This window comes from Miscanthus floridulus, chromosome 4, assembly GCF_019320115.1.
Source record: "Miscanthus floridulus cultivar M001 chromosome 4, ASM1932011v1, whole genome shotgun sequence".
In the NCBI taxonomy this organism is placed as follows: Eukaryota; Viridiplantae; Streptophyta; class Magnoliopsida; order Poales; family Poaceae; genus Miscanthus; species Miscanthus floridulus.
The window spans coordinates 34899549-34913459 of NC_089583.1; the positions used below are offsets into that span (position 1 = coordinate 34899549).

The 13911-nt window shown below is 46.8% G+C and overlaps 1 protein-coding gene across 1 annotated transcript; it reads left to right on the top strand.

Moving 5' to 3' along the window:
- The first annotated feature begins 247 nt into the window (after positions 1-247).
- Positions 248-2214, top strand: LOC136551296 (F-box/LRR-repeat protein 13-like). The gene is made up of 2 exons (XM_066542867.1): positions 248-1313; positions 1403-2214. Exons 1-2 carry the CDS (start codon positions 261-263, stop codon positions 1757-1759), a joined length of 1410 nt encoding a protein of 469 aa, XP_066398964.1. The 5' UTR covers positions 248-260; the 3' UTR covers positions 1760-2214.
- Positions 2215-13911: the final 11697 nt, after the last annotated feature.

Genomic DNA, 13911 nt, shown 5'->3' on the forward strand with positions numbered 1-13911 from the left:
AGTCTCTAACATAATACATAGTATCTATATAGAAGACTCAGTTTAGTTGCTAGGAGAAGACGTAACTAAAATCTAAATATTTTTTCTCCTGAAAATCTATTTATAAAAAATATTATTTTTTGTCTTATTATTGAAAAAGACCAAAATTAGAAATCTTTTGCCAGGAGCCCTAATAAGTCTTATATTTTGGTTCGCTAATAAGTCTTGTATTTTGGTTGGCTGAGTGTCCAAGACAGTCTAACGGGAGTCGAAAATGTACCATGGCGTGTGCTAATCCACTTCCTTTCTTCCCCAAAATGGCGACCACTGCCTCGGCGAATCCAATCCGCGCCATCACCGCCGCCGGCAACGACGATGAGGACCCCGACCTTATCAGCCCCCTCTCAGATTGCATCCTCACCACCATCCTCTCCCTCCTCCCCCTCCCTGTCGCCGGGCGCACCCAAGTCCTATCCCACCGCTGGCGCCGCCTATGGCCCTCCGCGCCACTCCACCTTCTCGACTCCCACCTCCCCGTCCCCGCCTCCTCCCTCTCCGCTGCCATGTCCCGGATCCTCGCCTCCCACTGCGGCAGCGCCGTGAGGTTCCATCTCCTCGTCGCCCGTCCCTCCGCCTCAGACTTCGACTCCTGGCTCCGTTCCCTCGCCGCCAAAACCCTCCAGGAACTCGTCCTCCGGCCCCCCTCGGACGAGATCCTTCCCCTCCCTCCGTCATTCCTCGCCTTCCGGTCCCTCCGCACCGCGGAGCTCACCAACTGCCGCCTCCCCGAGCACGGCGCCGGTGGCGGCAAGGTCAATTTCCCCCACCTCGGCGAGCTCACCCTCCGCCTCGCTAGCGTCCCCTCCTCCGCCGCGCTCCATGCCCTCCTGGTCGGCTGCCCCGAGCTCGCGAGCCTGTCGCTCGACCGCGTCTTCGGCTGCCGGGCCCTCCGCGTGCGGTCCTGGAGCCTGCGCAGCCTCACCGTGTCGGTCTCCCTGACGCGGCGGCGCGTGCAGGAGGGCGGCGGCGCCGAGCTGGAGCATCTCGTCGTCGAGGACGCGCCCGCCCTGGAGAGGCTGCTGGCGCACGACATCAACTGGGGCCCATCGATAAACGTAGTGCGTGCGCCGAGGCTGCAGATGCTCGGCTACTTGGGGATCGGGATTCCGGAGCTGCAGCTTGGATCGGCATTGTTTCGTTCCATGTGCGCTGTTAGACTGGGGGCGGAGCTCCGGTGTGTGAGGACGCTGGCGCTGGAGATGGCGGAGCCGCAGCTGAAGCCTGTGGCGGACTTCCTGAAGTGTTTCCCCTGCTTGGAGACGCTCTATGTCATGGTAACTTTAGTCGTCCTACCGGAAATCGATTGATTGTTCATACCTGGTTAAAGCTTGTGCTGATGAATTTTGCTATTGTTGTGTTGCAGTCTCACATGGTTGTTCCCCAGAGCATGAGAATATTGAATCATGAGATGGATGATGATCGCATTGAGTGCCTCCACCATCACCTCAAGAAAGTGGTGCTGAAAGGTTACAGGGGGCAAAAGCATGAGATGCAGCTTGCCAGTTTCCTTGTTCGTCATGCTAGTGTTCTACAGGTTTTGAAATTCTTGTGTGCAAATGTGTGCAGCGCTAAATGGTTGACAAACCAGAAAAGACAGTTACAGGTGGACAGCCGGGCATCTTTGGGGGCTCAATTTGTTTTTGAGAAATTTAGCAAGAGCTACATCAGGTTTCTGAAGCCAGCAAGTAACATATCTTTAGTTGATCCATTTGATACTTAATAACCCTGGGCTCTTAAATAAATGTTTTCTCCATTTTCATATCATTAATTTTATTATCACAGAGATAGAACATGGGATCCTTTTCTGTACACTGGATTAGACTTGTCTGAAACTTGCATGAATTCTGTTTGAAACCTGAATGAAACCTTTGGAAAACTGTGGCCTTATGCTATCCAGTTCCGAGCAGATCCTGCTGGCTAGTTATGCTCCCATTTTCTCTATCTGATGGCATGCATATGGTTAAGCTAAAATGGGTGGACCTGTCTATACTTGACATAAAATGTGTACTGTGTTCTGTCAACTGCCACTGATACAATGATATAGTTGGATATTGTCATGTTTGATTCAGAAGAGCACTGCACTTGTTTTCGGTTAGTTCTATGTGAGTGATTCTTCCCTTATTGGTTGCTCTGTAAATGCTTTACTTTCAGTTCAGTGAAGGGTGACAAAGTCATTGAAAGGATAGTTTCGCTTTGAACGATCATTACCGTCTGAGTCTTTTGTTTTTCTTTGGCCTCATTTCAAATTATTACTATGTATTTGTGCACCGGTGCCTTCTGAAGCAGTTGCTAACTAAGGTGCCTATTATTCACATTTTCATTAAAAGGCAACGCAGTAACTAACTGCATGCTTGACCAAAGACATGCTCACTGCCAAATGACATGTTTGTTTTATTCAAACTAAAGGAAACATTAATCTGTGAGCAAGATGACCAATATCGGAAGACCCAACAGAGGAATGGCATAGTTGTCATGACACTATCTGAGGATGACCATCTTGATTGCAGAATCCGAACTATTTCTTTTTCTGTGCATCAATGATCCTACATGTATCAGAAAATAAGAAAAATCCTAAGGATTACACAGGTAGGAAATATATAGGCTCTGTTCGGTAGGACTTATTGTTGCTGCGACTGATTTGTAGGGCTGATTTGTTGTGAGAGAAAAACATTGTTCATGGCTGAAAAAGTAGGGCTAATTTTGACTTATAAGCTCAAGCGATCAGAGCCATAGAGTGGACCACACGGCACACACATCGCTAAATGGGTGCTACAACACCTTGCATAGGAAAGGAGCACTCATCACATTCCTGCTGAATCCTCCTGTGTTATTTACCTATACAAGCCCGCGGTGGTTTCCTGAAGGAACCACCGTCCACGTCACCCTGAATGTTTTCAACCGTCCGATCCGCGATCGTGTGGCCCAGGTTTGTTGAAACGGATTCTTCTTGGATAAGCTTCACATGCTTCTCGTTGGCTTCTACTGCTTCTCCTCTGCTTCTCCCGCTTCTCTTCAGAATCTAGAGAAACAAATATATACATCGGCTTCCGCTTCTCCTTTCAACCAAAAAAACGGCATCTCTCCCGTCCTCTCTCACGCGTTCTCTCCCGAGGCAGCGGCGACCAGGGCCACGACGCCCCGACGGCGACGGCCACCGGTCCTTGGGCCAACAGAGGCCGCCCTCCTCCCTCTTCCCTCCTCCCTCTCCCCCGCCCTCTCCCTCTCTCCCAACGTGGTGGCGTGCCAGCCAGCCCCAGCGACACCGGATGGCCGCACGACGCGCTACCAGGACGACGGCTCCCCGGCCTGCGGCCGCAGCACCGCGCATGGGCCCCAATGGTGGCCGTCGCCACAGAGTGCCGTGACCCAGCCACGCCGGTGGCCGTCGGCACGGCTTCCCCCAACGCTGCCTTCTCCCACCGGTAAGAAACCCTAGCTGCCTCTTCGGCGGCGGCGCTGAAGCTCGCCACAGCGAACGGCAGCAGCCACGCGGTAAGAAACCCTAGCCGATGGGGGCTCCACTGGTCACCGATTCCCAAACCCTAATTTTTAGGACGCTGCTGTTATTGTTTTGTTTCCCTTTATCAAGATTTCCCGTATATATTCATGTCCAGCAAAATTTTTGTCGTGCAGTATGGAAGGATAAGAGATGTTTAGTGTTGTAGTTGGGATTTCGAAAAGCAAACCTATTTTTCAGTGAGCTTGATACTTGATTCAGTCCATTTTTCAATTTGTCCTGCCTAGGAAGGTACAACTTTTAGGTTCAATTTGACAGTTCTCTAATGACAAAGAAAGGCGAGCACGACAACATATGTGAACATGGATGATAAGAGATGATTAGTGCTGTAGTTGGGATTTCGAAAAGCAAACCTATTTTTCAGTGAGCTTGATAGTTGATAGCTTGGTACTGAGGTTTTACCATTTCAAAGTTACTTCTGTATTGAGTAGAGTTACTAATGTCAGACCAGTTTCCTGTAAAAAATGGAGGCAGGTACTGCCTTCCATGGTAGGGAACATGAAGTGCCAGTTATTTTAAGGGTTTCCAACTCATATGTTACTTAATCAGGATATCTATCTATAGTATGAATCCAAATGCACGGGTGTTTAACTCTACAATAGCACGACCATGATTTATTTAGACTACCAAACATTGGTACTGCATGTTAACCAATTTGTGAAATTTGATGCTTTGGAATTGCCTTTGAGAAATACACCTATATGTTAAATTGAAACGAGATGAATTTCATGTTCAGAAGTTCTATTATACTGTGCGCTCTAACTGTCTAAAGGAAACCTCAGTACTAAACAACAATTATTTTTTTGGCGTGCTAATTCATAGCTGTGATTTTTACCTGATCAAGAGTTATGTACTATATTATGTTTTTACAGTTCAAGAAAAAAAATGTATGGGTTTGTAAATCTTTTCTTTTAATCCAAGAAACCTATGTTGGTTAATCCAATACCCATTTGTTTTACTCCACCTCCATTATGTTTGCTTCTGACTTACAGCATGTAGCTCCATCCATAGTAATGTTTCATAGTGCTTGATGTATTGGTTTCCTTGCTTGGTCCTTCCAAGATTTATATAACCATGGAAAGTTCCTTTCTCCCGGTATTCAGCAACCTCAGCACCGTCTCTTAGGTACTCCCGTTTCTATGTTGGCCCTATATAAGTTACTTTTCCCATCCTTACTTACCAGTTCCTAACGAAATTTATTCACTGAATATCCATGTTGAGGATTGGTGCTACATATGCTGGTGTCTGTTGAGTTTTTGTGTCTGTATATTTTTCTCTCAAAAAATTAAACTGGATATATATATGTGATGCACTACAACTCAATGCGTGGATCCTTATATTCCGGATTGGTTTACTTGGTGTCCATGGAAATGTTTTTTTGTGTAGGATTTTTTTGAAGGGGATTGTGTAGGATTTATCTAATTTCATTTTTCTCATGGTTAGTGATTTTTATGGTACAAAGCCCAATTTGATTAAATTTGATTTCATCTGTTGCTGTCTCCAGGTGGGACACTGATGCCAATGTGTTTGTTGTCACCATGTTATAATTTAAATATTACTGTGTTCGTAATTGTTTTAGTCTACCTATTGCTACTTACGTGAATATACTTTCTTTTAAAGAAAATTGTGAACTACATTATCCCATTTCTTAATTTCTGATATCCAGGTTCACTTTAATGTCATTACCATGCTTTACAAAATCTACTACTGTCCACTTGCTGCCTCTATGATTTATGTATCTCATGTCCTGCTTGTTAGTTTCACACCTGCTACAAACATAGATGCACAGATAGTTATCTAGCTCATTAGTACCATTTTCAGTTTCAGCAAATTAAGACATGAGATGGCCACACATATTTATCTGGCCTATTAGAGCCATCTTCATATTTATCTGGCCTCTAACATGGGGTTGCCTCATGACAATTTCGGCACTATAGTTTCTGCTTGCCCCCTTCGTCAATCTAGCGGTTGCTTAGTGTGATGGCTGTATTTTCCCCATTTACATGCGTGCACTTTTGCAGCAGAAAATGGGCTGTCGGTTCCATGTTTCCCTTGCATGATTTCATTGCTCTTCAAACTTGGGACAGCAAGAAGCTCATTGGAAAATCTAGAGGTCTTTCTTCAGATCAAGGTTGTCAGCTTTGGCATTGAACATTTAGCATATGCTCCACATTGGCCTAAAACTTCGTCAAATGTTTTCACCTTTTTGGTCATTTAAGTTACTAAAGATGGCATTCCTGCCTTTGTTTAGGACCTGACTCCTGGGTCCCTTTGCATTTGTGAAATGGCGAGTGTAGGTACTATGCTAATCCATGTCAATGGTTTATATAGCATGCTATAAATTGAACTGCAGTTACTGCATTTTACATTTTTGTTGGAATGAGGATACCTGGTTTCAGGTGGCAAAGTTGTTATTTTTTAATCTTAGGTTCGTTATTTTCCTGGGGCCCTTCTACCTTGGCACCATCTTATCTAAGAACGTTTTCCATGTAAACATTCTATGGAAAGTATAGTGCCGGGCACTCATTTTAAGGAACCTGAGCTTGACCTAGACTGCCGGGGTTTCAATTGAGATGTCCTAAAATGGAGATGATCTTTTAGTAATCCAACTGGACCTTACATAGTTAAGTGCTCCACTGGCCTTACCATGTTTCTAATTTAGACCTCCAAGCAGCTGTGCTGTATATTTATCTGTTTGTGAAAATTGAGGAATTGCAGACAATCACCTTTGAGAAATGCATCGCAGTGTTGTTAAACAAAAAATTGTCGGCAATTCTGCGGTAGCCTCTAATTTGCCATCTCGTGTCTTATCTAATATGCCATCGATCAAACATTCTATATCGACAAAAGCATGGAGCGCAACTTCAAGCTTAGATAACAATGACAATGTGGAGGTCATTCTGGAGGTATGTTTATCACATTCAATACTTATTACTACATTGCTATTGTCCCCATGTGAATAAGTTCATTGGTTATGTTAGAGTTTCCTCATTACTTTTTCTACAATTTAGAGATATAACCAAAGCCAATCGGTTATCTACATTATGTATCTCTACACTATGATGTTCAGCATGCTTTCGCTACCAACCTTTATATAATCCTTTATGATCTTTACAATGTTATCAGGTCGGCCGACTAAGCGCGAGCGCGATTGGTCGTGACTAATCCAGCTGCTCGGTGCCACAGCTATCAGCTATGCAATACGATTAGTCACGATTAATCATGGCCAATCATGGTTAGTTGAGATAATTTAAGCTACGGATAATTTAAGCTTGCTACTTTTAGCTGGCACGATTTTTTGTAGTAGATTGTAGGTTATATAGATTAGTCCTCTATACATGGATTGCCTATGCAGTGCTTTCGGTACCAGCTAGGGCTGCCAAATTAGGTGATGATGTTGCATCTGCTACATAATATGGCCTATCATTTTCTTACGCCGTACCAGCAACAAATCAATTCTTTCTTGAGTAAAGTCCATTGCTTATTTTGTTTAGCCACCTTGTGAGAATTGTGTATTCCTCGCGTGGTGCAAAATAAAACGAGTTGCTTATGTGCGCCTTCTGTGTGTACCAAATTGTCTTTTCTCCTCTTTCTATCCTGTACTCTGTAGGTCATAATGCTACGTTGAAGGGAAATGCAGCTAGCATACGCATTTATATTGAAGATGAAAGGAAGCAAAGTTGCAATATATTTTCAGAAGACATCCGCGAAGCAATCCAGCAAAACTGTTCTCGTGTGTTTACCATCGGCAAAAGTAGAAACTTTCTTTTGCCATTTAGATACCTTTCTCGGTTGTATAACAGTTTAGCACAATATTAACTGAATATTCTTGACGTTGTCATTCAAACCAACGTTCCAGCTTCTCTATATAACATATGTACATATCAGCTCGATGAATACACTTCCAGCCTAACTTGCGACGTGCGCAAAGGACGCGCGCAACATACTAGTGTGTTATAACTAGTGATGGACCACACGCAGTCACTGTTATAACTAGTGATGGCAGCTGTCGGCCAGGTGCGGATAAAGCATTTATCCGCTCGCGGGTATACCAGCGACCGTAACTTTTACACGCCCAAGCGAGCATACCCACAGGTAAGTTTCCGTACCTGCGTCCGTGCCTGGCGGGTACTCAGCGGGTATTGGGTTCTATTGGGTATATTAAAGAGAGATCAAATACTAAAATCACATTGATATGAAATAATAAATTCATAATTAAATGCCACGCAAATATGCCATCACTAGTTATATAATAATTTTTTAGTCTTAAAATAAAATATAATAAGGTTTAGGAAAATGTTTGTTTCATCATGCTGAAGCGTTTTGATTTTGGTTGAGTGTAGGGTTAGTTTGAGTGTACTTGCAAAATCTAGAAAATGAAAAGAGTTTTGTTTTTTGAAAATTTCCCTCTTAACTCCTTTCTAGCACAACACCAGAACCAGCCCATCGTTTCCTTCTCTTCCACCCAACCCGCCACCCTCTCCCGCGTGAGCTCCGCCCAGCCTGAGCGGCCCGCTCACCTCCTACTTCGCCCCCGCGTGAACAGCCCAGCGCCCGGCCATCCTCACGGCCCGATCGGCCTGCTCGGCAGGGGCTTCGACAGCCCACTCCAGCCGCTGCTCTCTGTCTGGCAACCAGGGCCCGCATGGCAGCGGCTCCCTTCCTCGCCTTCCTTCTTCTTCCTCTCGGCTATGGAGATCCCGACACCCCAAGCACCGCCCGCCTTTCTTTTCGGCTGATTGGAGGCTGGTTTGGCAGGCCATCACCACCAGCAATCGATCCCGGAGATCGCGCCCTGCCTTCTCCACACTCCAACGCCGCTCTATAAAGCCTTCGGCTTCGCCCTCCCCTTTCTCCCTTTGCTGCCGTTCACGACCACCACCCACCGCCACTCCAATCTTCGCTTCCCGGAGCTTCGTCGTCACCGTAATCGTGCCCAGAAGCTTCTCGAGGTGACACCGCGGTCATAGATCCCCTTTTCTATCCGTTTCCACCACGGTTTTGCTCACTGATGGCCGTTTCTCTCTCCAGTCCGCCATTCCTCTTCGCCTACCGCTGTGGAGACATCCCCGCCGTCGAGAACCCCTGCATCGTGATCGAGGTAACCACCTCGTTGTACCCGTGCTTTCCCTTTCGCGTTTGATGTTCGGAATCGCCGTTTGGCGAGGTCCAGGATCTGCTGGCCATGGCGCCACCGCGAGAGGTGCTGCTCCGGCAAAACCTCCGTCGCTGCGATCATTTCTATCGAGTTCGCGGCATCGAAAGCGTTGTTTTTGTATTTTCCACGTCGAGGGATGAGGTCAGGAACGCAGGTTTAGTGTTTCTCCGGTGAACCTCCTCGCCAGTCGTCAATGACGGAGTCACCGGCGTCTCCGTGGGGACGATGAGTCCGCCCCATCTCCCGTGCGCCGTGTTTGATTGCAGGGAGTAAAGTTTAAAAGTGTCTCATCGGCACGGAATGTTTGAATATGAATAAAAAAATAAATTATAAAATTATTTTATTAAGTCTAATTAATTCATCATTAGTATATGTTTATTGGAGTACCATCTTATCTAATTATGAATTAATTAGGCTTAAAAAATTTATCATGTAAATTAATCTCAATCCTGAATATTTAGTTTTATAGTTAATCTATATTTAATATTTTTTGCATATGTCAAATATTTGATGGGACAACGACTAAAGTTTAAGGGGTGGAATAAAACACCACCGCTTATATCGGCAGCCCACACCTTCCAGAATCTGTTGATGAAATATGGTCGGCAGTCTATCTAGGGGTATGTCCAAGGTATTAGATTATCGGCAGATAGATGCGCAAGCTACAAACAAGATGGTGATGCAAGACAGACACGAGGTTTTATCCAGGTTCGGCCGCCGTGAAGGCGTAATACCTACGTCATGCGTCTGATTGTATTGCTGTATGTCAATAAGAGATGTTTTTTAGAGGGGTCCACTGCCCGTCTTATATAGTCCGGGGGGCAGAGTTACAGATCTGGAAACTAATCCTAGCCAGTTACAATTGCTATAAGTGACTGGATAAGGATTCCTATTCTAACCGACCAGGATCTTGCTTGACCTCTAAATCTGCCTTGATTCCTTACGCAGGATTCTGAATAGATTGGCTAGTCCGCGCGTCGTCTTTTAGTGGGCCAGACCTCCTGATCCGGGCCGACCCAAGCCTAGCCGTAAGGGTATAGGGGTTAATACCCCCACAGCTAGTCCCCGAGCACCATGTATTATGCTGTGACACGCCGTTCGATCTCCTTCAACTAATGCGATTCGTCGTCATATCATCTCCAACTAGTTGAAATATTGACCAATCAAATATGCCAGCATTCTGGTCAGGACAGAAAGCAGTGGACCACGATTATAGCCGAAGATTCCGGTTGTTCGAAGAATGCATGGTGCTCTAAAGAAAAAAGAAAAAGATTTCTTTCCTTATCAAGTGTGCCCACTTGTATTTCTGAAAAGAAATGTAAGTGATCCTTGGACAATAGTAGTTCTGGCGAACAGTCATAGCGTAGGGGTCGATAAAATAAGTACATTCACCGCAAGGTGAAGTGTGCCCACTTAGTCTTCGAGTCTGGTAGTAGGTGACGTAGGCACGTGGTGCCACAGTCTAAAAAGAATTTCTACTGAAGTTAAGAATCCAATCGTCGTGCAAGCGATACGAGATGCACTGGCAGGTGTATCGTACCGATGTAGTCCCCGAGCTTGCTGGAAGGCGAAGTATAAGCCTTGTAGCAAGGTCTAAATAAATGCCTCTCGACTGTATGTGAGTACAAATCACATGTAGCCGAGGAGAGCGGTCTCCGAGCAGTGGTCGGAACAGTTCCCGAGCACGATAGTGGTCAGAAAAGTCCTCGAGCATGGTAGTGGTCGGAGCAGTCCCCGAGCACGTTAGTGGTCAGAGCAGTCCCCGAGCACGATAGTGATCTGGACAGTTCCCGAGCGCGGTAGTGGTCTGGATAGTCCCCGAGCACGATAGTGATCTGGGCAGTCCCCGAGAACGAGAGGTGCGGCGAAGAACCAAATGCCACTTGTACTATTTTTTGTGTATTTATTTATCTACTTGCTTTGTCAAGTCTAATCTGACACGTCTGGTAAAAAAAGTAGACGGGTATAGCACGTCATACTGCCTTCTTGTCCTTTCAAGCAAACAGTTACGTGGCACCTGTAAGTATGTGCGTCAGCGTGGGTCCTCTCACACTGGTAACGAAGAGGCGCATACACTGATAATGAAGAGGCGCATATATTGGCATAGATCTCGAGGTTGTGAGAACAACTGTCTGTGGCGCATGCGCACGTCTTCCAAGAATCTCGAGCAGATGAAACGGTAGAATTCTTGGTTAAATACAGTATAGAATTGGTAAGTTACTTTTTACTGAACCCTATTACCATTCGCCGCCGTAGCCTTCTTCTTCCTCTTGCCAACCCTAATACCTCCAAAATCACCACCAATCAATCCTCCACCGTATCCTCGTTCATCAGCAAGGCCGGATTCATGGCGAAAAGTGAAGCCTAGAAGAAAGCAGGAGTCATGACGAAGGAGTGGTGGAAATCAAGAAGCAACGAGCAAACCATCGAAGACCTCGTCATCATGGGAGTACTCCACAACAAGAAACTCGTAGGATGGCATGCGCTGGAGGGCGAGGGGTACCCCGGTCCATAACCAGGTGAGATTGTGGTTTTCGAAGTCTTCTTCAAACGGGGTTTTGGGGTTCCAGTGCACCCTTTCCTTCAGGGGCTCTGTCTATACTACGAGATTGGGATTTGCAATCTGCATCCCAACTCGATTCTCCTTGTTTCCACCTTCATTCATCTTTGCGAAGCATATGGCGGCTTCTAGTCCCATTTTGACTTCTTTCGCCATCTTTTCTGTCTACAGAAGAAAGGAAGCGGTGGCTTGAAGATAGCCGGAGGTATGTACCTCAACCTCCGTGACGGGATGAAGGCCCAGTACCTGCACTGGCCTTGGAACACGTCGCTTGACGACTGGTACAAGAAATGGTTCTACATCTGTGAAGAGCCAAACATGATCACACTGTGCGACGTGGGGTTCATTCCAGAGAAAAGGACAAGCTAGTTAGAGAAACCCGAGCACCTGGAACAAATTTCGGAAATACTTGGGATGATCCCATGGAAGAAACTGGACAGTCCGAGCGTGGTCGAGAACTTCATCAGTCGACGGATCCAGCCCTACCAGAGGAGGGTACATCCTGGATATGAGTACCAAGGTAGCGTAGACTCGACGAGGACGAGGCAGGAGGCGCTTGACAAGATCGAAGTCAGGGCCAGAATTGGAGAGCTATTTAACTTAGCTGATCCAAATTATGTCAGATTGAGCGACATCGAGCACGATTTCAAGCTCGCCCGACCTCCCTCAAAGGTAACTCATCTTGCCTTGTACCCGTAGTCTTATATTGTAATAGGAACTTACTGTGTTATCTCCTTTTTGTTTCCCAGATTAATGGTCGGGATAGAGCAACAGTGTTTGTGTCGCCACCCCCTGGTGTAGATTGGCTGCAAGTTGCCGACCCAACCGCCCAGACCAGCGTCGGGATCGAAGACATCGACTGGGCCGTGCTTGGAGTTGGAGAGGAGGCAGCGGCCAAAGCTACTAGTAAGCGGCCGGCGGCCAGCAAGCGTCGTCAGGTGATCTTTACTCTGTCGAATGATGACACAGAGGAGGGAGAGGATGTAGACATCTTTCGACTCGTCCCTTGAAAGAGGAGGCAACTGGAGTCGACGGAGCAAGGTGGCTCCTCTGTGCCGATGGGACCCACATCACCGACCACTGCAGCACGAAGGACAAGCAGCGGAGGGGTCGAGCACCAAGCCCTAGCGTCGGTGCTAGATGTAGAGGGAGACCAAGTGTCACCCACACAGCACGTGGAGCAAGCACGGCCGAAGAGACGTGCCTTTGCCACATCATTCCGTGCTTCCAACATGTAAGTATTTGTAACTTTGATGTAAGCTTGCAATTTATTTTGATTATGGTTGCCCTCTGAACTTATCTTGGATGTACTAGGTCGGCATCCACCGAAAATTCAGATCAACTAGCCGGGAGCGGCGTGGCTCCACCAGCAATTGTAGAGAAGATTGCCCAGCAGCCGGCCATGGAGGAACCCATAGTAGAAAGTCTGTCGGAGCCTCAGCCCACCAGCAGTCAGACAACAGTCCTCGAGCAGGGGGTCGAGGGAAGAGCCGAGCCAAACACAAGTGCTCTGAGCACCAACCCTGCGGAGGGCGACACCTCAGCACCAAGGGTAACGGGTAAGACCGAGGAGCAGCGGCCGAAGGCGAGAGCATAGAGCACGTTTGTCGATGGTGCAGCCCATGGGAAGGTCCATAGTGATCACAGAAGCTACTAACTCCAGACCAGCACCAATACCCGAAGAAGAGGCCGAAGAGGACGAAGTAGAAGAGGTCCTAGGCCGTCCACAGGATAGGCGACAACATGTATATGTGTCGCGCTGGCGAAACGACCAATGGGTTGTTCATGAGGAAATCCCAGAGGTCGAAGAGACCATGAAAGTTGAACGAGCGGCGAAACGACTGGTGACGGAAGTCCAGGTATGCTTTGTTTCACCACCTGATCTTGCTATCTAGTCAAACTTTCGTACTTAGCTTTTTGCACACAGGACTTAATGAAGACCGCAAGGTACCGTAAGAAATGCTTCAACTAGATTGAGCGGATCACTGCAAGCAATAAAGAGCTGGCGACCGAAGTGGAACGCTTGCGCCACCAACTTGAAGCCGCCAACCATGAGAGGATGGAGCAAGAGTCACAGAACCAGAACCTGGTCGTCTAGCTTAGTAACAAAGAGCAGGAAAGAACAAGTAAGTAGTCACTTTATCACAACAAGTGTATGACAAGTGTTGTTGCGTTGTTGGTAGTAACAGCTATAGTGCAGGCTTAGAAGCCGAAGTAGTCCATCTCCGAGAGGAGAATAGTCGTGTGGTCGTAGAGTGTGATCGCCTGAAAGAGGACAACAGAAAACTAGCGCACGACCAGTCGTAGCTCTGGGACCACACGACCAAGATGAAAGAGGAACTGAAAAGTAAGTTTTCCAGACCCCTTTGCTCACTTTTGTTGCCCGCCTTATCTTGTCGTGGTATGACGTTTTAATGGCTTGTGCGGTTTGCAGTTTTAAAAGTCAATGACAAGAAGCATCTGGAAGCCGTAATAAAAGACCGTGACAGCTGGAAGGCGTAGTGCCAGGAGATCACCAAGGATCGGGACACATAGAAAACCGGTGCCAGGAAGTGGCAACGGGCATTTTGCCGGTCCTCAACCTTATCGATCCAGCGCTTACAGAGGACGTGCCAAGGACGCCACAGCTCGGACTGG